Below are 25,708 nucleotides of genomic sequence, written 5' to 3'. Positions count from 1 at the left end.
CAAATCAAGCTGTTAAATTAATTATCTCTGACAGTACTCTACTCTTGACAACTCCTATGAACAACAAACTCTGACCAGCACGTGTTTGCCACTAGGAACAGGCTAGTCTACAATATGGTTGTACAAAGTGAAGCCCTGATAACCTGCATGGAAGCCTACGACTACAAGGGCAGTAAAAAATAAATAAATCAGATAGACATACATACATAATTGTAAGTTCAAGTTTAATAAATTAAACATTACTTTGGAAATTCAGCTGAAATATGACTGATTTATGAATAGTACAAATCGAGTAACCAAAGAGTTATTACAGTGCAGAAATGTTTCTGGTGTCACTGAGACGAGTCCAGGTATTGGGTCAGACTTAACAGAAAGGTTAAAAAGGAGAATTGGTGTAAAGGAAGTAAAGCCGAACTGTAACTGCACAACGACAACTATTCATGGTTTTTTCCATTAGGAGTGTCCAAGGGTAAACACTGGAAACCTTTAGTTCTTCAGTATTGATTTCCAAGGAATACTTTCCCCCTCCATTTTATGGTAGTTACATTTCTTTAGGTACTTAAAATCAAGTATTTCTGGTTGGCTCATATTTTACATCGAAACAATTTGTATTTCACATCGATTTAAATAATGGGCAAAGCAGAAAAAGTAAACACTTAAGTGTTGTTCACACCCATTTGCAAACAATCACTTTAAACCATCTTAGACTTAAATATGATATTAGAGACCATATTAAATGGTGAACCGCAACAAGGGAATTGTAAGTCGTAGACATCTGAATTCAATGAAAAGCTGTAATGCAGATAAATATTCCATGTCATTGACATAATATGGCAGTGTTCAGTCCTGCTGGGCCAGAGGCTGCTGACCGTCTCTGAAGGCTGTGAGAGAGGCACACAAGAGGTGTTCCCAGACACAGACAGTGCACTTGACCAGTTCTCCTTCATCTCACCTCTTAATTCCCCTTCTTGTACTTCCTCATGTGTGATGCAATGGAAGAGGAGATCTCAGCGCTCCTCTTGTTCTGTCCAAAATACTCTTTGAACTCTCCGTCCGGACCAACCAGGTACATGATGATTGTGTGATCAACCTGCAGTCAAGAATAAAGGAGGTTTCATTTAGATATCAATTCAGCTGGGAAAAATGGGAACTTTACTATGAACAAATGAGAGTTCTGAATAAGGGCAGGATCAGACGATGAACTCACAATGTAGTCGTTGTCTTCATCCTTTGGTCCCTGGCTGTAGTAGACTCTGTAGGCTCTAGAGACCTGGTCAATTTGGGCCATTGTCCCAGTAAGGCCAATGAGCTTAGGGGAGAACTCTGGGGATAGAGGACAGAGGGGGAATGTTATTGTTCCACCAATGTGAGTCTAAGCCCCCCTTTTACCATAACATGGAAGCTACAGTAGTTAATGGCTTGTTCTCTTTACCTTTCACATATGTCCCCATGGCCTCAGGTGTGTCCCTGTCAGGATCAATGGTGATGAGGATGGGCGTCAGGTTTGGAAGAGACTGTATCCTGTCTGGGAAACATGGAAAGACGGTGTTGATCACAACAAATCTCCTGTACATCCCAGGGTTGTAGCATTAACATTATGCTTTGTGAAAACATGATATGAGTGACTGACTGGATACTCACTCATCCATCTAATTTCCATGACATTCATAAATAATATGATGCATTATAAGAGACGTTTAAAATAAAACACTTTACCTATTTCATCGACCACCTCAATCATTTTCTCGATTTCATCAGGACAGATGTCAGGGCAGTGTGTAAACCCAAAGTAGATAAGGACCCACTGGCTGAGGAAATCCTCACTTTTACAGGGTTTATTATTCTGATCCACAAGAGAGAATGGACCCCCAAGTGCTGGTTTCCCCATTGACTTTGTCCTTTCTCTTTCAATCACTGCAGTGCATGTGTAAAAAAGACAACATAATGTAAAACAGATTGTTACCAACATGTACAGAAACTGACGATTAACTCCAGTTCAGTTCGGAACATAAATGAATATGTGTAAATCCACTGTTGGATGTAGCCTACTGCATGATGGTGAGTATGCCAAGAGGTGAAATGGCCTTACATTCTTCTTTTTCCTTCTTGAAATATTTCATTCCGGCAAGGAGAACACCCCCAAATGCAAATGTTATTGCTAATGATTTCCAAGTCACTGGCTGCAGAGGATAGATGAATGGAGACAGGCAAAGCAACAAGGTTAAAGACAAAGCAAAAGGCATTGTGCTTTATTTTATCCATAGACATTAAAACCAGGTTTTATCAGGTGCCCAGCCACAGTTGTTTACATATCACTCAGAAATGAATTGATACGTTACATACCCCTGTCTTTTTGGTTTTATCACCAGAAGGGGGCGGTGGAGGTAGAGACGAGAATGATCTTGAGTCGTAAAAAGATGTCCAGCACGTCCAACTCCCGCATATATTTACCTGCACAGTGCATGAGTACACACAATATGTTAACATGATGGATAGGTACAAGGTACAATGATATATGTCTTCAAGCTGTTAGTCATTCCGCGCTTCAAACCGTGAACACATTTGATTCCAGTCTGAGTGTTGTGAGCCATGTATGACCTACCAGACGGTGGACTGTCCGTGGTGAGAGATCTGTGTACGGAGAGCTCGTCCTTCTCGATAAAGCGCGTGTAAAGTTGCAGATTGTGCTCACGCTTTGGTGCGAAATCATATGGTTTAACAATCGACAACTCAACGTCTGATACGATATTAGGCCCACTGCCATGATAAGCTAGTTTGTCAAGATCTCAATGCGGAAGTGGTGGCAGAATTTTACACAACGTGAATCATGAAAGTAAAAACGCATTCAAATTCCTGATATCGGATCAGTATACATTTTACAACGATGCTCATTGACCGAGTGGCTCGCAATATCAATATTTTAAGCTGACCCTGGACCTGCCGGCGAACACAGTTATTTCTGGCTGTTAGAACCGGAAATGACGCACCTGAGTCCAATTTTTGTACTGTGTTCTCTGGGCGCTACTGACATCTAGCTTGTAAAACACAGTACAGAAAATTAACTTTTCATTGGCAGTAGCCTACATTAGCTGCCAACTTTAACAAGTTAGGAGCACCAAAAACATTTAAATATAGCCTACAATACTTTTAAAGCACATATCCTGTAGCTATTGAGGCGCAGTGGTGCTAAATAAAAAATACCTAATTATTTGGAGCCTTGAGTAGGCTACAGTACATGCATTTCTTTCAATTTTGATTTCTGATGCAAAAATAATAATAAAAAGCCATTTCTATTTCTTATTAAATTGCTTTATTTTACTGTGATTACACCAGATATCACCACAAGTGCAATGGGTTGCCAACAACAACAAATATGTTCAGAAAGAGAAAAGTATGATTCCAGTAAAAAAAGGAAAATGTATCAATCATATACATTCTAATTTATGACATTGTCACTTATTTAGATGTATGGTTTAGTAGGGGTGCTTTTTTTACATGTGTCTTTTTAAACAATGCATTCATGATTTCCATACTGCCACTGTAGCTAGGTCATATCCTCTTGTAAATGTTCCATCCCGCAGATATGTTGCTCACTCGTCACTGGACTATCTTAATGAATGGATATCTACAGTGCTGTTTTACAATGCGGGGGCCAGCTGGTCCTCAGCTCCTTGTTAATGTAGTAGTACAGCCAGGCCACAAAGGGGAAGATTGTGATGGCAACAGCAACAGACAGTCTGAGAGCCCCAATAGAACTAATTGAAAATAGTTACAACAGTACAGATATCAGTGATGTACTGAGTTTGAGTCTTTTTTTAAATAAGGTATTTCATGTTGGGATAAGGTCCAAATCTATGTTGAAAGTCCTTACCATCCAGAGTGTTGACACAGGAGAAGCCAGACAAGTATCAAAATGAGACCAGAGAATTCCCTGGGTATAGAGAGAAACAGTTGTGACCAAAAATAATTATTGTACACAATGCTCATCTAAACAGAAAAATATTTTGACTGTGAGACTATACCTTCCCTCCTCCTGCTGGAAGATATTTGTGATGTGCTCTTTATACAGAGTCCATCCCATCATGGAAACAACAGCAGTCGAAATAAGCACATGAAGTTTAGCAATTCTCCTCCAAAGTAGTGTCTCTGAAAAACAGTCTCTCAAGCATTTAAACATTCAGAGTGCTGTGCTGGCTCATGCATATATATTTATAGCTTTAACTACACGTGATATAGCTACAAGATACTAAACAGTCAATGGCCTTTTTCACTGGCCAAAAATGTTAAAATGGAAATGTTATTTTAATAGGAAAAATAGGCAAAGGTCATTAATGGATCTCTATTCATCCATAATGCCCACATACCTGTTACATTTGGTTTAATGGCAATCAATAAACACAGATTTGCTGGAATAGCATAGGCAACCTGGAAATAGTAAATGTGTGTATGTGGATTACTGTAAATAAAAAAAATAAAAAAGCACTTTGATTATAGTAATTCATAAGAACATTAAACGACTAAAAAAAGCGTGATCCTACCATCCATAACACTGCATCCGGATCGTTAATCTATGCCAATGAAAAAGACAAAGGATAAGACATGGGATTTACTCAGTTGGGCCAAATATTCAGAGACAGACATACACCATGTTCACTCATTAAATTACTCTGCTAAATCCATGAGATCAACAGAAGCAGATATACCCACAGCTAACGCCAAATACAGTAGGCTATAGATACAAAGTATCTCAAACAATGCAACCAAACAAGGGAATCACTTGCCTGCACATAACTTGCTAGAGCAAAGAACAATGACATGCATACATTGCAAACTCTCCAAATGATCAGAGAAAAGTTCGTTTTTGTGCACTTAACTTCACTAGGTTCAAACATTGTCACTGTCTATAACTACAGAACCAGTTTCTAGTAATCAGCAATTCGACAGCAAATTTTCCTCCTGGACTTTGAACAATAAACTTTGCGTTGAATCCGTATCCGTTAATTTTTTAGAGTGAGGTTTGAGGTATGACGTTTCGACAACTTTACATTTATAGGCACGATTGCAAAGTCGCCAAGACGCGTTGTTTTCTATCTATTTTATCCTGGAAACTGCTTTCTGAATATATATGACTAAAGAAAACGATTAAAAGGTACATATGTGTTACTGTTACATTAAATACTGATTCGGCTACTTTAAAATAAAAAACAATTCTGGACAGTATTACACACTACTTTAATGTACGTAAACTGACATTTTACTGTGCACTGTATAGTAATTCATAGCTAATGCTAGAAATCGCCCCGACCCACTGATACACGGTCAGATATGTGTCTTCCACATACTGCTTTAATTAAGTTAACGCTGGCGGTATGGTTAACTGAGCTTAGATTTGTGTTCCTAGAACTCGGCCCACAAACACAGCAGCGTCGCGTTGGAAGCTGTGGGTGTTCACGTTCGCAAGTGACATTTGGTCAGCTGACAGAGTCTCGACCAGAGACGGAAGAGGAAGCGAGACACCCCACTCGCTGATTTTGTCTGTTTTTTTCTGGTTCAATTAAATTAAGTAGACCAGACCAAGCTGATATTGCATTGGTGTCTATGGGAGACACACCCAGTTAAAAGTAAGCCGGAACTGACCTTTTTTCAATGGTAAAAGGCCTGACTGAATAATCTTTATTTATCCACAATCTTTGGTCTCGACTATGTGGAAAGGTGGTTACTGGACTGTTTAACACTGTCCCGATTGCTTACTGTTTGTTGGTAGTTACAGTCTTGTACAGTAGCGCTCTCTACATCCACTACGCACATTTGAGTGGAAGAAGTCTAGCCAGTTTGATTATTCTCCAGTCTTGTTTTGTAGGGGTGAAGTTGCTCTCTGCATTGCAGCCTAGTGCTGCTGATGGAATTCAAACACACAATGGCGACACCCAGCCCCAACAACTCAACAACATCTACCAGCCACAACAGCAATAACGCAGGATCTACAGGCTCACATCACCACCAATCCCAGTCGCAACACATAACAACAATGAGCAGTATGCAAGGTAAGGATTGTAAAATACCAGCGTGTTAATAACTAGATCTTTTTTTGTGAGTGGTATTAACGGAAGTAACCTAATGACAATGCTAACGAACTAGCTACCTATACTGGCAAGCTAGCTATCTACTTACTAACAGATAACTTGCCTCAGTTGTATCCACACACTATTACTAGTTTGTTAGTTAGTTAGTTTGGTGTCTACAGTTAACGTTAGCTAGCGTCTGTCATAATCAGTTGCCCTCACACCCAAAACATTGTCTTTTAATCAAATAACGGGTTTTGTTAGAAATAATTAACACCAAAAGCAACGTTAGCTAACCACAGCTTACGTTAACTAGTGAATAGGTGGTAAGTTAACTCGCTAGCTAGGTAACGTTAGCTAACAAGCGGCATTGCTAGCTAGCCTAAATAACGTTAACTAGCAAGAATATAAGAAGGCCTGTCATGATTTATCTGGATGTGGTCATGTGTTGCTTACTGGCTTTCAATGTCAGGTTACCTCTAACTAGCTAACTACAATATGTTGCAGTTCTAAAAATAACAAGACATGTTGGGATGTGTTTTGGGGAAATTCATTGTATCTATTAACATGCTACTGTAGCAGTTACCATATAATTCCAGTCATTGCACTAACGCTAGTTAGCATTAGCTCTCGAAACTACGTCAACTACTGGATGCAGAGACAAAAATATTATCCATGGTTTGATCTGACTCTTGTGAAGTGGATAAAGGGCTTTATTACTAAAATCTCGAAGTATCATAGGCCAGACAGTTATTGGTAGCCCAGTGAAACTTGTGCATGAGAATCTCTTAGATTTCAAATAACGTTAACTTACATCCACCAGGAGAAATCTGTTAAATGTCCACCCAATGCATATTAGCTAGCTATGTTTTTACAAACTATATATTTCTTAACTTACAGAATCCAACACGTGCTGGAGATGTCAGAGTGAAACAGGTAGCTAACGTTACTGTCAAAATTACAAATTTTATAAATATATTTTTGTTGTTGATGCTTTAATAACAATAACTGTCGTAGCTCGTTAGTTTCTTTTGGATCTGGTTCTATACTTTTGCATGCCGTTCTCAATCTGATATTTAACAGGTAGTAAATGAAAGAAACATATGTTATGGTCCGCTTCTGTTAGTGTCAAAGTATTGAAACTACATTTCTGTGATGTTTTTCTTCCCTTTCCTTAATGCTACTAACTTCCCATAACCCTCCTGACTTGATGCTGATCGATGGTGAGCTGTCCCAAGAATAGTTTTTTCAATTGTCATTGTCTCTCCCTGCCAGGATCATTTTGTGGATGCATTTCATGTTCTATCTCACACCCCTCCATTTTTTTAAAAATCATTTGAAGGCTGTTATTTTTATACGTCTACCCCAATTATCTCCACTGAATCTGCCTGAGCTAATCCTCAATCATACCAAAGTTATCTTGGTTGTTTCCTGCTATATGTGTGTGCATGTAGTTTAATCTCCCCCCTAGCAATACATTTTTCTGTGTGGTGGAATGCTCAGCGTAAATGTTTACCAGTTATGTCACTGATGTGAGGCCAAGTTATATTAGTTCACTCAGCAGAAAATAATTTGAGTATGTCACGAGGCCATAGCCACACTTGTTTATAGGGACATTTCAAAGTGCAGTGTTACATTTGACAGTAAAACAAGAAAAAAAAAGAATATCAGAACACAGTCTTCCAGATTTGAATAATACATGTTTTTAACTCTTCTGTTATTAGTTGGTTTCTTTTGGAAAAGTATATACAATAGGGTCTGGGAAATGTACCATCCATAGCATAGAGAAGACAAGTGCAAGAGGTAAGCCTACGTTTTTAGTAGGCCTTCCTTAGCACCAGTGCCTATTCAGCCAGTTGTCTCTGTGTTCTTATTGTATAATTTGGGGGGCTTACGCAAAGGAGCTTGTACTGCTTCAAACTAAGTACATTTATGATTATTAACTCTAACATGCAACATTGATAACAAGGCTGCTGCCATTTCAGCTGGTAACATCTGATAAGTACCCTAATTATTTAGTTAAGTATTGCATGTAGGTTAGGCCCAGATAAAATATTAACGGTCAACATTTCTTCAATTGGGCTAGTTGGTCATGTTTTAGTGTGTGTAGTAGTTGTCCACACTTGGCATCAAACTGTGATTCATCGAACTTTCCAGGAATGAAGCCTCATTTAGCAAAATCAAGTTGATTTGAGATACTTCAAATAGCTGTCAGTCAAGGTGGTGCCGGGTGTTGGGAAACAGTGCTGCATCGTTCCCTGGTCTAAACTGAAGCTGAAAAGAACAGTGTTTGTTGTTCACCACGTTTCCTGATAGAACTTGATTGTTTTTTGTTTATCGGTCAAACAGTAGCCTAAATAAAGGTGAAAAAGAAATGTTCTCTTCTCACCTCTAGGGTTTCAGATAAACCTGTCTGGAGCTCCCCCAAGTAAGCCAAACCTCTTTTGCAACAGTACCAACAGTTCTCAACCCTTTGCTTCCGCCTGATGGTCTGGTATGGGGGAGTCTGTCCTCTTTTCTCAACTAATCCAAGTGAAGAGTTGTTGGGGTCAAGTAGGCTTGTGCCGGTTTTGATATTTAAGGCTAATAGTTGAGGCTAAACATTGATTATCCTAGAGTTAGAGTGCAGCTTATGTTGGTCTGTGATTTAAGACATTAGGTCATAATATTTTACTGATGCAAAGCAAGTGAATGAAAGACTTGTCCAACTGTGAGTCTTATTGATTTAACTTCTCTGTAGTTTAAAAAACAACAACGGTTGGTGTTAACCATCCTGTATGTTTTTACCTTACTATTAGTTATCACCAAACAATTTAGTTTCATAATGTTTATTTGCCAAGACGTTCCAATCCATATTCTGATCATCCATCATCGGCACAAGCCTAGGGCTAAGAGCTTCCATTAGCATTGGTCTATATAGATTCACACTTTGGCTTTCAACTGGTCTTTACCACTGTTTGGTTCGGCCTGAACTAATAACCTACACAAAATAGCACTGTGTTGGAAATGTATTTTTTATCTTGACAGAAGTGTAGTCCTTTTGCTTGTATTTATTTATTAGGTGTGTTTTTAATAAACATTACCTTTTTAGTTTGAGTACTTTTAGTCAGCTTGCTACTAACAAGCAACACTAGCTAGTAATGCTTGGGTTTTTTTCAGTTTGCAGCTGTTTTGTTTTGAACACGTAAGTGATTTTTGGCATGAGCTGTACTTAAACACTTGCCTGTTGAGACATGGAGACACTAGTGTAATTTCCAATGGCGTGTGCCATCTTATAGGAATTTGAGTACATACATTCTTGTGGTGTTTTGAGTGGAGAGAACAGAATGCATCCTTCATTTCAAGGTGAACTCAACAGTTTTAAGCTCCTTCTCCTCTGGCAATATTTCCCAGTCTGCAGTGTAGGCTATTTTACTCTTATGTATGGTTATGAGCCGAAAGTCACATTTTCTATTATCAAAGATACAGTTCTGTCAGATCAATGCTTTTGTTCAGTTAGAATTTCATGACACAATGTTGTCATGTTTCACAGTCTCTGGGTAGTAGCCTAAATGGGGGAGAGAAAAAAAATCAAGAAAAATGGTCCGTTTTTAATTTTAAATTCTCACCTATTCCCTCATTATTGCTTAAATTACCAAGCAAAACCCACTAAAACATGGTAGGTGAGTGGATTTTAGCTAAGCCTCCAGCCTGAATAGCCATGGTATGTGATCTAGTACTAGGCTATGGTTTAGAGCAGGTGTCTACTGAAAAGTGTATGCCTCTGCATCAACTTCAGTTAACTGGTCGAAATATATACCTACCATCTGCAATGAGTCACTGGTACAACCAGGACATGTCTTGTAAAAATACCTCCAGGGAGTTTCTGTTCTTGGCCACTGAGGCTGTAGCATACACACATTTGATTGAGAACCTGTTATTAGACCTACTTGTGATTCATTTTAATTTGGTCAAGACCTGTTTTGTTGACTCTCATATAGCTCAGTATCAGCCAAAATCTCAAAAGCAACATCTATAGAAGAAATGTATGTTCTCACAGAGAAATATAAAGAGGGATGCCTTTGGTAAGAAGCAGGTCATTATTCTTACATCCATCGTCCCTAGATGTGGATTGCATGACTTCAGTAAATTTACTTGAATACTCTTGTTAAATTTATCTCTCCATTGCTTTACTTGTCTCTCATTCTGTGGTATGGTAACAGTTTGTTTTCATGAGTTTTTGAGTGTGTAAGTGTTGTTTTCTGGTCCTTGGCTCTACCCCTGCCATAGATGTCTTGTGTGCAATCTGACATAAACTCTGCCTCTTCCCTATCAGGTAAACGCAAAGCACTGAAGTTAAATTTTGCCAATCCCCCGATCAAACCAACGACCAGATTCACTCTGAATACAGCAGGACCCCCATTCCAGAACCCCCACATGTAAGTTGACCTCCAAACTTTGTATGGATGTGGTTTTCTGAAGATGTACATGGAGCGGACTTTGCATTAGCCAAAATGCAAACTCCTGCATAATCAATTGTTATATGACTCTGCACTCTAGTCTACAGTCTGAGACTTCATCTCCAAAGCCACACATTGTCAATGTAACATTCAGTACTGTATAGGTACCCAGGCAATCTGTCACAATAAAGACAGGCTAAGTGAAGTTGGAATGATTAGCAGTTGTTGTATTTCTATCTCCACCTGCTCATGGAAAACCGACAGTAACTGAATGTAGCCTCAAGTACCTGTTTGGGCAACCCCATTTGTAGTGAATGTGAATAAGCCCTGTGTCTTGGCTGTGTAATTATATGATAACATGAACCTGCTAAGTTACCCTGGACAAGCAAATGACTGATGCTGGATAATGCAAACGGATGCCAAATAACAATCCTTTTTCAGGTGCAGAATTTTATTTATACAGTGCCTTGCGAAAGTATTCTAATATATATATATATTAGAACAAAAATATAAATGCAACATGTAAAGTGTTGGTCTCATGTTTCATGAGCTGAAATAAAAAATTCCAGAAATGTTCCACATGCACAAAAAGCTTATTTCTCTCATTCTGTGCACACATTTGTTTACATCCCTGTTAGTGAGCACCCTTTATCGAGATAATTCATCCACCTGACAGGTGTGGCAAATCAAAAAGCTGATTAAACGTTACAATCATTACACAGGTGAACCTTGTGCTGTGGACAATAAAAGGCCATTCAAAAATGTGCCATTTTGTCACAACACATTGCTACAGATGTCTCAAGTTTTGAGGCAGCATGCAATTGGCATGCTTACTGCAGGAATGTTCACCAGTGCTGTTGCCAGATAATTTAATGTTAATTTCTCTACCATAAGCCGCCTCCAACGGCATTTAAACAAAAAATTGGCAGTACGTCCAAATGGCCTCACAACCGCAGACCACGTGTAATCACGCAAGCCCAGGACATCCACATTCGGCTTCTTCGCCTGCGGGATCGTCGGAGCCTATGCCATCCCAGGCCCACCCATGGCTGCACCTCTGCCCAGTTATAGGAAATCCATAGATTAGGGCCTAATTTATTTAAACTGACTGATTTCCTTTATATGAACTCTAACACAGCAAAATCTTTGAAATTGTTTCATGTTACATTAACATTTTTGTTCAGTATATGATTGAGGTGAAATTAACTCAACTAACAAAGATAGTTTCTTATCTGTCTCCCACCTATTTCTGTGGCCAGAGAGAGGCTGCGTACGCATAGTATCGAGTCATCAGGGAAGTTGAAGACCGCCGGTGGCGATTGTGACTTCACGGCTGAGGACCTCAAGGACCTGGGGGAGATTGGGCGGGGCGCTTACGGCTCTGTCAACAAGATGGTGCACAAGCCCAGCAACCAGATAATGGCTGTCAAGGTGACTGCCCCTTACTGACCTCTTATTGACTAAACTACAGGAAGTGTTCAGGGCAAGATTTATGCCTGCTCATCAGTCTTAGGCTATATTGTGAAATGAACACTCAGTAATCATCATAATCACCAAAGTGTAACTGACTCTCATTGCAGGATATGGTAACATGTTGCTCATGGGGCGGCAGGGTAGCCTAGTGGTTAGAGTGTTGGACTAGTAACCAGAAGGTTGCAAGTTCAAACCCCCGAGCCGACAAGGTACAAATACGTCATTGAAAATAAGAATTTGTTCTTAACTGACTTGCCTAGTTAAATAAAGGTAAGGGGAGGAAGGCTCGTAATAATGGCTGTAACAGAGCGAATGGAAACCATGTGTTTGATGTTGATACCTTTCCACTAATTCCACTCCAGCCATTTACCATGTGCCCGTCCTCACCAATTACGGTACTTCCAACCATGGTCGCAATTGAAAGCAACATGCATCTGATTACAATTTGTGTCTCCCACAGAGGATTAGGTCAACGGTTGATGAGAAGGAACAGAAGCAGCTGCTAATGGACCTGGATGTGGTCATGAGGAGTAGTGACTGTCTCTACATAGTTCAGTTTTACGGGGCTCTTTTCAGAGAGGTGACCATGCAAGTTTTTCACTTCTGTGTTTTGTTGATTGATTTCTCTATATAGGAAATGCATTGGATGTCAATCAATCGTTCTGTGTAGTTAGCAATAAGCAGTGTATTGTCTTCACGCAGTAATGTTATGGTTTATGCTTCTTTTCTTTGTCAGGGGGACTGTTGGATATGTATGGAACTTATGTCTACCTCCTTCGACAAATTCTACAAATATGTATATTGTGCTTTAGATGATGTGATTCCAGAGGAAATATTAGGCAAAATAACATTAGCTGTAAGTTTTCATGCATTTTCTCCTTACATAATTTACACAGATTAAATTTACACAGATTAATTTGACAGGAAGGGTTCATATTTCTCTATATTAATTTAGTTGCTATGTGTTTTCATTACAGACTGTGAAAGCACTTAACCACTTAAAAGAATACTTGAAAATAATTCACAGAGGTAAGACTACTCCAAAATGGAGACCTTGTTCTTTATTTCCTCATTTGAGATGTGTATTGCCGTTATTACATCACAATGCTCTATTTACTGTACCACAACAGAAGTGGCACTTCCTTTACCCAGAACTCTTAGCCTAGCTTTGTCATGTCTTCTATATGTTTCTCCTCTCAGACATCAAGCCATCCAACATCCTCCTGGACAGGAATGGCAACATTAAGCTTTGTGATTTTGGCATCAGTGGGCAGCTGGTGGACTCCATTGCCAAAACCAGAGATGCAGGGTGCAGACCGTACATGGCAGTAAGTGATGTATGGGGATTTTGATGCATTGTTTCATTAATGGCTGAAAGACAAGACAAGTGGAAGATGTACTAGTAAGGCTCTTTCTAAGAATACATTTCACTTTCACACGATCCAGTACATAATAAGAATTCAACTGTTTTGGTACTTAGTGACTTGGTGGTGATCGTCAGTTGTAAGGAGACTGTAGTGTTGTTGTTATTGAGGGGAGGCAGGTAGTTAAGATTGTTGGGCCAGTAACCGAAAGGTCGCTGGTTCGAATCTCTGAGCCGACAAGGTGGAAAAATCTGCCGTTCTGCCCTTGGAGCAAGGCAGTTAACCCCTAACAACAACTGCTCCCCGGGCGCTGATGAAGTGGATGCCAATTTAAGGCAGCCCCCTACACCTCTCCGATTCCCCTTTCCTTATTGTTGATGGCAGCGTTGGTAATTATATTATGGTTGCTACTGATATCTGTTCTTGTTGTCTTGTTCCTATTTTGGATTTGCTGCAGAGGAATCTCATGCCGTCTGTGTGCATGTGACATGGTTGAAGTCGTCCAAACTGCTGGCAGTGCAGTTGAATGAGCTCATGGTGTCGTCATCACAGGGTTAATTTTCTGGCGGTGGTATTGCTGATGGGAGAAGGGAGCCCCGGCCCCTCCAGTTTCCATTCTAAATTTGGCATCTCCCTATCAGGATGTAGGGCACACCTCTGCCATATCTCTGCCACGCGTCTACCAGAAGGCCAAGGAAGGGCTGGGTTACTTCATTCATGTCTGTCAGAATAAAGCTGTTTGGGTTGGTGCTCCCACAGCTGTGAGCGCACAGTGCAGGAATCCAACCCACATGACTCCAGTTCCCTTTTTCAAATATAAAAATTGCAGACCTGCCAGGTGCTTCTTGGCCACCCCATTGCTAATTGCTTTAGCACCATTTGTCTCTGTTTGGTCTAGATATTAGAGAGGGATTAATTTCACTTCAATGGAATATTATGTACTACACTACAATTAAGTCGGTTCGATTTGGTTCATGGTATTTGGTTCAGGTGACAGTCTAGCTCTGTTCTTCTCTGGTTGTTATGATTTAGATAATTTAGCTGGCAAGTGGCCACAAGTCTGAAATGTTTATGTTGGAATATGCTCACTAATTATTTTGCACACTAGTGTCATGTTAAGGCTACTGCCATTGTGTACCAAAGCATTCTTAAATCAATAGTTCTTTCATTTTAATTATGAAATACTTTGTATTTGAAAGCAACTAAAATCTAAATTAAATGTGCACCGATGTTGTTTTGAGTTGATAATCTACACTGAGTACAAAGCATTAGGAACACCTTCCTAATATTGAGTTGCATCCCCTTTTGCCCTCATAACAGCCTTTGTCAGGGCATGGACTCTCCAAGGTGCTGAAAGTGTTCCACAGGTATGGTGGGCTGGCCCATGTTGACTCCAATGCTTCCCATGGTTGTCAAGCTGGATGACCTTTGGGTGGTGGACCATTCTTAATACACACAGGAAACTGTTGAGCGTGTGAAACCCAGCAGTGTTGCAGTTCTTGACAAACCGGTGTGCTTGGCAACTACTACAATGAAGTGGATTTAACAAGTGACATCGATAAGGGGTCATAGCTTTCACCTGTTCAGTCTGTCATGGAAAGATCAGGTGTTCTTAATGTTTTATACACGGTGTAGTAGGTCGGCGTAGTTGTGTTTTGAGTTCATAACATGTCTGAGTAGCTGTGAGCTGTGTCCTAGGTGAGAGCTGGGCAGCCAGATCTTTTTCAGCCTTGGCAGAGGTGAGCTGGTGCTGTAGTCACTATGCCATAAAACACTGTCAGGGAATTCTGTCCCACTGCTATGAATGGGTGACATCATCTATTTCTGGTGCATGAATGAATGAGCCAGAGGAGAGGAGGTGCTCTCTCCACTCAGCAGCATGGCTGGTAGAAGTCTGCTTCTGATGACCTTGGCACTGTTTGGAACCACTGCATTTTTGTCTTTATATTCGTGGAGTTGAGGTCATACGTGAAGTAACTGGCTGAGGTGATTATTATGAAAGGCATGTAGAACCAGGAAATGAGGACATGGACAGGGTTTTCCGTAGGGCTGTCCCAGACTAAAAATTAATCTTGGTCGACCAAGAGTAGTCTTTTCTTTCGACCATTCTATTGGTTGAAATTTTTACATTTTATATTTTTTTATATACACACCCTATGTGTTTTAAAACAAACTATGTGTATTGAGCTTGTCTGGTACTTTAAGCACAGTTTGATTGAAATAATTAACACATATGTCTCGAGGGAGCCAGTGATCTACCCCCCACTGGCTGCGTTATGCTCCTGAAGTTGCCGGTAATAGGCTACACCAGGGGTTGACAACCTTTTCCATTTGGAGTGCCAATTTATTTGACAATTTCTACCGATCTGCGTGCCAGTTATGATTTTCATATGCTCATTTTCGTGGAACAGTTTAATTTATAATGGTTTTTGTATCTCAATCTCTGTCATGTGTTTAATCTAAATGAAAAAAATACTACAAATATAAAATGACTTCTATTGCCAAAGATGTAAGAATAGCCTACATAAAACCAACAAATAAAAACTGCAGCCTGCAGGTATACAATATCCTGACTAAAAATAAATATCTTATAAATCACATTGGTTCCGCGTGGCCTGTCTTCAACAAACGACAAACGTTTCAACAGTCCGACCCAAAGCTAGCCAATTTGCAACATTGTATCAAATATTCTGGGACCTCAGAGTTTCCCACGACAGGGACATGCACAATTAGTGTAAGGGAAAATATGTAATCCGGTTTCCACTGGATCAGAGAATTACATTGTTTCCTTTCATGCCAAGTGGTTATCGGAAGGGAGAGCGCTGGATTTATGTTCTAATACGTTGAGTACCTATTGTCATTTTCAATGGATTCTAAAAACAGACTTTGTTTACTTGCAGTTTGAGGTCAAGAAAATATTACCTTGAGAAGCTCTACAGCTCATTAGTGATGGTGGGATAATACAATCAGAAATACTATCAGACATCTCAAATGGGCACATTTATAGGCCTACATTTGCCGCAGTTCAGGTAACCTAGGCCTACTTCTATATGCGTAATCGGGTGTGCTCCAAAGAAAAAAAACTGAATAAATTGACAACTCTTAAATGACAGGAAATAAACCAAAACTTGTTTCTTACACGTGTAGCATAGGTGGCGAGCTCTGCAAATGTTTCCACTTTGACAATGGGAATGGTAAATGACTAATAATATATTGAATGCATTAACAGAAATGACCGTAACCAAACAAACATGTCGATTAGGCATTATGGGAATTAATGGTAAATGTAGGTTACTACTGGTGAGCCTATGTAATGGGAAATTGATATACACTAATAATTCGGGCAAATGGTAAACGCAATGAAGTTATGAAACAATGAACGCGCAAGAGCACATTCTCGAGAGATGTGTCTTGTGCATTTTAGTAAAGATTATGGATATACTGATAAGGTACAAAAAAAACATATTTTCTGCTGAGTTGGGCCTCTCTTCCTCTCTGATCTTAGCCACACTCCCTTTTTCTAGGAACGTGGCATCCCAGAGCTGTCCTCAATGGATTAGTCCACTCAGAGTAGCGCAAATCAGACCGGTGTGCCAGAAAATAAATATTTATGACTGCTCGACTAAAAACCTCAGTTGACCAACAGCCTATCGACTAAACAATCGACCAGTTGACTAAATGGGGTCAGTCCTTGGGTGTATGTTGTATTCTGTTGAATAGACAGAATTGAGTGCCATATGTATTTGGACAGTGAATCTATTCAAGACAAAGGAGATGATTGTGGACTACAGGAAAAAGAGGACTGAGCACACCCCCATTCTCATTGACAGGGCTGCAGTGGAGTAGGTTGAGAGCTTCAAGTTCCTTGGTGTCCACATCACCAACAAACTAACATGGTCCGAGCACACCAAGACAGTCGTGAAGAGGGCACGACCAAGCCTATTCCTCCGCAGGAGACTGAAAAGATTTGTCATGGGACCTCAGGTCCTCAAAAGGTTATACAGCTGCACCATTGAGAGCATCCTGACTGGTTGCATCACTGCCTGGTATGGCAACTGCTCAGCCTCCGACCTCCTTGATGCTGCCACCATCATGTGGGGATGATATTCTCGGGGTGATGAGAGGTGTTGGTTTTGCGCCAGACATAGTGTTTTCCTTGATGGCCAAAAATCTACATTACAGCTAGTTATTGTGCCAGGGATGTTTTGTTCAGGTTTTGGCCACAATAAGCTACAGATGAAAACCTACATTGTTGTGAAAATGTCAACATCACGGCATCCATGTGACTAATTTGAGTCTTTTATTTGTCACATTTGCAGAATACAACAGGTGTAGACCTTACAGTGAAATGCTTACTTACAAGCCCTTAACCAACAATGCAGTTTTAAGAAAAATACCTTAAAAAATCAGAAATAAAAGTAACAAATAATTAAAGAGCAGCAGTAAAACAACAATCTAGAGGCTATATACAGGGGGTACGGCCCAGTACATCACTGGGGCCAAAGCTTCCTGCCATCCAGGACCTCTATTCCAGGCAGTGTCAGAGGAAGGCCCTAAAAATTGTTAGACTCCAGCCACTCTAGACAGACTGTTCTCTCTGCTACCGCACAGCAAGCAGTATGGGAGCGCCAAGTCTAGGTCCAAGAGGCTTCTAAACAGCTTCTACCCCCAAGCCATAAGACTAACAACACCTAATCAAATGGCTACCCAGACTATTTGCATTGCCCCTCTTTTACACCGCTGCTACTCTCTGTTGTTAGCATCTATGCAAAGTCACTTTAATAACTCTACCCACATGTACATATTACCTCAACTAACTGGATATAGTCTCACTATTGTTATTTTACTGCGGCTCTTTAATTACTTGCTACTTTTATCTCTTATCTGTATATATATTTTTTTCTTCAGCTGCATTGTTGGTTAGGGGCTCGTAAGTAAACATTTCACTGTAAGGTCTACACCTGTTGTATTCGGCTCATGTGACTAATAAAATATGATTTGATAGTGATATTTAGGTTTGATACGGGTGCTCCGAGGCATGCTTCAAAAACTGCTTAGCGATCACTTTGAAGCAGTGTGCCGACGCATGTATCTTTTATCAGCAGTATGTCATCAGTTACATCCGACGCTTTGTTTGATCATGTGTTTTTTCAAACCGTGTGCTGCAAAATGCGAAATGCAAAATTTGTGGTTCCGGTGCTTTCTTCAAATCCAAGCTGCTTTCAAACACCGCCTTCTACTGGACACTACTTATAAATATAGTTAGCATTTTGCACATGTAGTTTCACCTGACAAGTAGTTTAGCAGATAGAGTAGGGAACTATGGAGCATACAGTAATTGTATTTATTATGTAGTAGACAGACAGCTCGGTACATTCAACATACCTCAATACCTCTCATAAATAAAAGTAGTGATGGAGTCTCTCTCCTCCACTTTCAGCCAGGAGAGATTGACATGGGTATTATTAATATTAGCTCACTGTGTACATCCGTGGGTCAGCCATGCTGCCCTGGTTTGTTGCCAAATGCTTTTCCTAAGTCCTTTTTTTGTTAAAGCTGACCACACGGCTGAACAATAGTTTAGGTGTGGAACTAGGGCCTGTAGAACCTGCCTTGTTGATAGTGTTGTTAAGAAGGTAGAAACTGGGGCCTGTAGAACCTGCCTTGTTGATGTGTTGTTAAGAAGGTAGAAACTGGGGCCTGTAGGACCTGCCTTGTTGATAGTCTGTTGTTAAGAAGGTAGAAACTAGGGCCTTGTAGGACCTGCCTTGTTGATAGTGTTGTTAAGAAGGTAGAAACTAGGGCCTGTAGAACCTGCCTTGTTGATAGTGTTGTTAAGAAGGTAGAAACTAGGGCCTGTAGAACCTCCACTTTTGATAGTGTTGAAGAAGGTAGAAACTAGCTCACTGTAGGACCTGCCTTGTTGATAGTGTTGTTACAGAAGGTAGAAACTAGGGCCTGTAGAACCTGCCTTGTTGATAGTGTTGTTAAGAAGGTAGAAACTAGGGCCTGTAGAACCTGCCTTGTTGATAGTGTTGTTAAGAAGGTAGAAACTAGGCCTGTAGGACCTGCCTTGTTGATGTGTTGTTAAGAAGGTACAGAACAGGGCCTGTAGAACCTGCCTTGTTGATAGTGTTGTTAAGAAGGTAGAAACTAGGGCCTGTAGGACCTGCCTTGTTGATAGTGTTGTTAAGAAGGTAGAAACTAGGCCTGTAGGACATGGTCCTTGTTGATAGTGTTGTTAAGAAGGTAGAAACTAGGGCCTGTGAACCTGCCTTGTTGATAGTGTTGTTAAGAAGGTAGAAACTAGGGCCTGTAGGACCTGCCTTGTTGATAGTGTTGTTAAGAAGGTAGAAACTAGGGCCTGATTAGGACCTGCCTTGTTGATAGTGTTGTTAAGAAGGTAGAAACTAGGGCCCCAGGACCTGCCTTGTTGATAGTGTTGTTAAGAAGGTAGAAACTAGGGCCTGTAGGACCTGCCTTGTTGATAGTGTTGTTAAGAAGGTAGAAACTAGGGCCTGTAGGACCTGCCTTGTTGATAGTGTTGTTAAGAAGGTAGAAACTAGGGCCTGTAGGACCTGCCTTGTTGATAGTGTTGTTAAGTAGGCAGAGCATCGCTTTATTATAGACGGACTTCTCTCCAGTTTTAGCTACTGTTGAATCAATATATATGTTTTGACCATGACAGTTTACAATCTATGGTTACTCCAAGCAGTTTAGTCATCTCAACTTGCTCAATTTCCACATTATTTATTACAAGACTTAGTTGAGGTTTAGTGAGTGTTTTGTTCCAAATACAATGCTTTTAGTTTTAGAAATATTTAGGGCAAACGTATTCCTTGCCACCCACTCTGAAACTAACTGCAGCTCTTTGTTAATAAGTGTTGCAGTCATTTCAGTCACTGTAGTAGCTGACGTGTTTAGTCTTCCGCATACATAGACGCAACAGACTTTGAGTAAAACCAGAGTATGTCATTAGTAAAAAATGTAAAAAGCAAGGGCTACCTGGGGGAATTCCTCATTCTAACTGGATTATATTTGAGAGGCTTCCATTAAAGAACACCCTCTGTGTTCTGTTAGACCAGGAACTCTTTATCCACATTATAGCAGGGGGTGTAAAGCCATAACACATACGTTTTTCCAGCAGCAGACTATGATCGATAATGTCAAAAGCTGCACTGAAGTCTAACAAGACAGCCCCCACAATCATTTTATCATCAATTTCTCTCAGCCAGTCATGTCATTTGTGTAAGTGCTGTGCTTGTTGAGTGTCCTTCCCTATAAGATTGCTGAAATTCTGTTGTCAATTTGTCAATTCCTGTCTTTTCATAATTTGGTCCGATATACTTGGATGTGGAGTTTCAGCATTTGTTGCTGGCATGTCATCCCTAAGTTTGCTTATCTTGCCAATGGAAAAAGTCATTAAAGTAGTTTGCAATATCAGTGGGCTTTGTGATGAATGAGCTCCATTCAATAAATGGAGCAGAGTTGGCTTGTTTCCCCAAAAATGTAATTTAGGGTGCCCCAAAGCTTTTTGATATCATTCTTCATATCATTTATATTTATTTCATAGTGTAGTTTCTTTTTATCTAGTTTAGTCACAGGATTTCTTAATTTGCAGTATGTTTGCCAGTCAGTTGGGCTGCCAGACTTAATTGCCATACATTTTGCCTCATCCCTCTCAACCATACAATTTTTCAATTCCTCATCAATTCAAGGGGATTTAACAGGTTAGTCAATTTCTTAATGGGTGCGTGCTTATTAGTAACTGGAATAAGTAGTTTCATAAATGTGTCAAGTGCAGAGTCCGGTTGCTCCTCTTTACACACCACAGACCAGCAAATATTCTTTACATCAACATATGAATCACTACAAAACTTCTTGTATGACCACTTACACTGTATTAGGCCCAGCCTTTGGGACTTTGGTTTTCCTAGATATGGCTATAATATTGTGATCACTACACCCTATGGATTTGGATACTGCTTTAAAGCAAATATCTGCAGCATTAGTGACGTGAGGGTATGAGGTCAAATACCATTGAAGAGACACTATTTAGAAAATTATTTTGTGAAACCACACTTTCTACACTGTTCAAATTTGTTTTATTTAGTATAGTAAACATTTGTCTTTAAGCATCCTAAATAATGCCATAGAAGGAAGCCTGACGTCAGATGTGAACCTGGTATTCCAACTTATCATAGGCTACTAAATCCAACCATTTACTGTTGCGCCACTGAATTTTTATGAAAACAGTGGAGAAAACAATATTCTCTGATAATCACACGCAGATGCCACTAATGTGCATTGTGAACAGATAAGGACGCTCTGTTTAATGAACCATTTTTCGGTGAAAGCACCGATGCCTTTCCCATCACTGCTATTCACCATTCTCTTACAATTGAACAAGACCTGGCCTAAAAGTTAAAACGCACCCAAAACAAACTGCAAATGCATCCAAAAAAAAGAGTATAGAGTTACAAGCTTGATACAGTTGTGAGAAATGATATGGAACCAAAAATGAACCTTCAGATTACTGTGAATTTGTCCAAATACTTGTGATTTCTTAAAATGGGGGAACTAGATAAATAAAGTGCTTTTTATTTCAAAAGGATAAAACAAATAACCTCAAATATATGGTGTTATTTTATACCTTTCTTCAGTCATCATTTGATTGATTATCCAAAATACTGGAGTATAGAGCCAAAATAAGATGAGCTTCACTGTCCAAATGCATATGGTGAGGACTGTATACACACTTGTCTCACAAGTCTCTGTTTTTGATTATTATTATTTTCAAGTTGTCTAATTTTGAACATTTTATTTGAATGTTTGTTCTTCATTTTAGTTTTTCTCTTTTAAGGCCCATCTATGATATCACTATGATGAATTGTAACATGTTTTCCTTGTCTCATCCACAGCCTGAGAGAATAGACCCAAGTGCCTCCAGACAAGGCTATGACGTCCGGTCAGACGTATGGAGTTTGGGGATAACACTGGTGGGTCCTCAACCCTCTGGTCCACGATGTCTTTAACATTCAAATATCTATTTGAAGATACACTGAATGTTAAATCCATAAGACAAGATAGTATATTATTCTTTGTTTTTGTAATATTGTAACTGTAGACTCACCATGTGGGTTTTTTCCAGTACGAGCTGGCGACTGGGCGGTTTCCCTACCCAAAGTGGAACAGTGTGTTTGACCAGTTGACACAGGTGGTGAAGGGAGAACCTCCACAGCTTACCAACTCAGAAGACAGGCAGTTCTCCCCCAAATTCATCAACTTTGTCAATCTGTGGTAAAGGGCAAAGATGCAACTTCTGTTGGCACTGCTTCAATGTTATTCTCACGATGATATAGTATAAGTTGAAGTATATTGAATCACTGCAGAGCAATATTGTCAATGTAAACTACTGCATACTTTCACAGTATTCACCTACAAATCATAAAAGATGTGAAAGTCTTAAGGTAATCTTCTGAATGAGACATCATCTGGATTTGATTTCCCCCTGATGGACAAAACATGTAATGTCTGTTTTTAAGTCTCAGAGAACCATGATGTGGTTTATTGCAGAGCAGAATTTTAATTATTTATTCCCTTTGCCCCTTTAGCCTAACAAAGGATGAGTCAAAAAGGCCAAAGTACAAAGAGCTTCTGGTAAGTATGTACGTCCCGTGTGGCTCAGTTGGTAGAGCATGGCACTTACAGTTCAAGGTTTGATTCCCACAGTACGAGGGAGTGTATGAAAATGTATGCATATGGGCGTCTGCTAAATGAATAAATATGAATTCATGTAATTGTATTACATGCAGAGATACTTATTGCCCGTACATATTATAACATGTTTCTGTGTCTCTTCAATACAGAAACATGCTTTCATTCTGATGTATGAGGAGCGCTCAGTGGATGTTGCCAGTTACGTCTGCAGAATCCTGGATCAGATGCCTACTTCTCCCAGCTCCCCCATGTACGTCGACTAGAACAAGTAATAACGGAAGCCTGGAACAACAACCAATGACCTAAAGAGTTGCTTCATCCCATACTGCAGTGTTAAACTAAGACAGGAAATGTACAAATTAAAACACCACGTGTACTAAGACTGGTGATCAGTCACATCTGTATGCTATCAACATTCTCACACTTTTCTCTATCCTACACACACACTTACATGTAAGTACAACTAGTAACTGAATGAATATACCATGGTCTTGGTTCACCTCGATGTGAGACCTCATCTCTAATGTGGATACAGTACAGTGATTTAAAATCTGGAAATGTATTTATAGTGTTTAATCACTTGTGGAATATATGATTTGGAGATACTGGAATCATGCTCTTTGACTCTTCCCACCTCTTCCATGTATGTTACTTTAAGAATTGTGGTTGGTATCTTAAATGAAACCTTGCTTCTTATGGTGTAAAGCAATTTAAAACATAACCGCATTGATGGACAGGATCATGTGGCCTCCATCCAATGTTGTGAGGGTGCTGCCGTCACTGTGCAATGGACTTTGTGCTGATATATAAATAAAGAGAGAAATAATTGTGCTTTGAGAGACATTTAGTTACTCTGCAGCTATTTGAGCTCAGGTTAATCCTTCGATGTAAGCAGGCAAGCAACCACACAAACACACTCACTGGCTTCCTCAGCCATGGCATATGCAACACTCACTGGCTTCCTCAGCCATGGCATATGCAACACTCACTGGCTTCCTCAGCCATGGCATATGCAACACTCACTGGCTTCCTCAGCCATGGCATATGCAACACTCACTGGCTTCCTCAGCCATGGCATATGCAACACTCACTGGCTTCCTCAGCCATGGCATATGCAACACTCTCTTTAAAAGCCAAGCTGTATGTATGTATGGTGCTGTTGATCTGTAATTATTCATAATGCCATCTTGTATCCCTGTATATAGCCACACATTTATCTGTAATGAAATTGCCTAGTGTTCTGGATGTTGCAACCATTCTCATGGACCTGACCGGCCCCTAATTATTTCAGCTGATTGTTTCTTAAATGCATGGTACCTGAACTGTTTTCAGACTGTGATTGACTCCTATCATATTCACAATGTACACAGAATCTAGAGGTTTAGTAAACACAGTGTAGTTCACATCTTTTTAGATTACCAGATATAATTGAAACTTAGTTGACTGCTGGTAAAATACTGGTACAGTAGTAAACTATTAAAGTGGCTGGATATCATTGCATACAACATGCATTTAAATGTTTGCAGTTTTACTGTAGAACATTCAAAATAGAATATCTTGCTGGGCAGAATGTGTAAAATATTTAATGACCTGAGAATATTAAAATGAGCGTATGAAATATAAGGATGATGTATCAATTTATTTGATCTTTCATCTGACTGAAAATATGAGTGTACATTTTGAGCTTGGTGTCACAGAAAAATGTAAGAACTATCCTACAAATAAAACCTGTACAGGGATTTGCCTTACTGGTATTCATACAGAGTAACTCTGGCAAGTGGCAATGGAGCATTTGAAACACATGAAGACCTTATTTACTAGTTTTCGCTTTTGTAATTAATTATTTAGACCTTTTGGTCAGGATAATTGCTGCACAATAAAAGAAAGCAACGGCCTGTAAGTCTGAAAGCACAATATGAAGAAAAATGTCATATAAAAAAGAAATAGCAATGACAATATCTAATTAAAAACTTATTTTAGGGGTCAAGGGGTACAAGCAAGCAGGATAAATGGTAAAATAAGACAAATAGCCCACAATGGTGTCCCTCTCTTTTAGCAAACCAGTGTGAAGAGTCTGTAGCCCTATAAATACAATGCCAAATTCATGATATTAATAAACATTTACATTTGTATATTGTCTTTTAAATTCATAACATATAAATATGATTATCCAAATATAAATGTTTATTTTTAACAACATGAATTTGCCATACAATATATCAGTCAACCTGACTTGATACATATGAAGCTATTGATAAGCTCTGTTATATTACTGAATATGATGTCAGATATTATTAGCTTTTATAAAAAATACTCCAGTTTCTTTATTGGTTGTATTATTGCTATATTGCAAATCAATGCAAAAGAACAGAGACCTCCCATATGTATCAATACTCTGCTGGACCCTCCCTGGATGTTGTGTTAAACGCTCAACAACAAAGCTTTCTTAGTGTCCAACAAACATGCTCTACCCTTAAACTTGTTCTGAACACCTCCAAAACAAAGGTCATGTGGTTTGGTAAGAAGAATGCCCCTCTCCCCACAGGTGTGATTACTACCTCAAGAGTTTAGAGCTTGAGGTAGTCACCTCATAAAAGTACTTGGGAGTATGGCTAGACAATACACTGTCCTTCTCTCAGCACATATCAAA

General features: G+C 39.6%; 3 protein-coding genes across 5 annotated transcripts; 1 reads left to right on the top strand and 2 right to left on the bottom strand.

The window, feature by feature from the left end:
- Positions 1 to 205: 205 nt before the first annotated feature.
- LOC135554397 (protein SCO1 homolog, mitochondrial-like) lies at positions 206 to 2,993 on the bottom strand. Its single transcript, XM_064986690.1, has 7 exons — positions 2,603 to 2,993; positions 2,344 to 2,451; positions 2,090 to 2,180; positions 1,717 to 1,914; positions 1,433 to 1,525; positions 1,208 to 1,323; positions 206 to 1,090 (listed from the first exon to the last, which is right to left on the bottom strand). Exons 1-7 carry the CDS (start codon positions 2,762 to 2,764, stop codon positions 956 to 958), a joined length of 903 nt encoding a protein of 300 aa, XP_064842762.1. The 5' UTR covers positions 2,765 to 2,993; the 3' UTR covers positions 206 to 955.
- Positions 2,994 to 3,287: 294 nt separating this feature from the next.
- On the bottom strand, positions 3,288 to 5,331 carry LOC135554399 (transmembrane protein 220-like). The gene is made up of 6 exons (XM_064986695.1): positions 4,782 to 5,331; positions 4,539 to 4,568; positions 4,365 to 4,425; positions 4,023 to 4,146; positions 3,872 to 3,931; positions 3,288 to 3,755 (listed from the first exon to the last, which is right to left on the bottom strand). Exons 1-6 carry the CDS (start codon positions 4,890 to 4,892, stop codon positions 3,626 to 3,628), a joined length of 516 nt encoding a protein of 171 aa, XP_064842767.1. The 5' UTR covers positions 4,893 to 5,331; the 3' UTR covers positions 3,288 to 3,625.
- A 164-nt stretch (positions 5,332 to 5,495) lies between these two features.
- LOC135554391 (dual specificity mitogen-activated protein kinase kinase 4-like) lies at positions 5,496 to 24,953 on the top strand. 3 transcript variants are annotated; one of them, XM_064986679.1, is made up of 13 exons: positions 5,496 to 6,044; positions 6,963 to 6,998; positions 8,458 to 8,490; positions 10,378 to 10,480; positions 11,761 to 11,932; positions 12,435 to 12,554; positions 12,711 to 12,830; positions 12,952 to 13,003; positions 13,175 to 13,302; positions 22,260 to 22,337; positions 22,490 to 22,638; positions 22,953 to 22,998; positions 23,208 to 24,953. In XM_064986679.1, the coding sequence occupies exons 1-13, from the start codon at positions 5,900 to 5,902 to the stop codon at positions 23,319 to 23,321; spliced, it is 1,296 nt and encodes a 431-aa protein (XP_064842751.1). In that variant the 5' UTR covers positions 5,496 to 5,899; the 3' UTR covers positions 23,322 to 24,953. The 3 variants fall into 3 exon arrangements, with proteins under 3 accessions (XP_064842751.1, XP_064842753.1, XP_064842752.1); XM_064986681.1 differs by lacking the exon at positions 8,458 to 8,490 and having other exon boundaries at positions 10,390 to 10,480; XM_064986680.1 differs by lacking the exon at positions 8,458 to 8,490 and having other exon boundaries at positions 5,498 to 6,044.
- Positions 24,954 to 25,708: the final 755 nt, after the last annotated feature.

This window comes from Oncorhynchus masou, chromosome 14, assembly GCF_036934945.1.
Source record: "Oncorhynchus masou masou isolate Uvic2021 chromosome 14, UVic_Omas_1.1, whole genome shotgun sequence".
NCBI lineage: Eukaryota > Metazoa > Chordata > Actinopteri > Salmoniformes > Salmonidae > Oncorhynchus > Oncorhynchus masou.
This window is presented reverse-complemented; position numbering and strand designations above follow the sequence as displayed.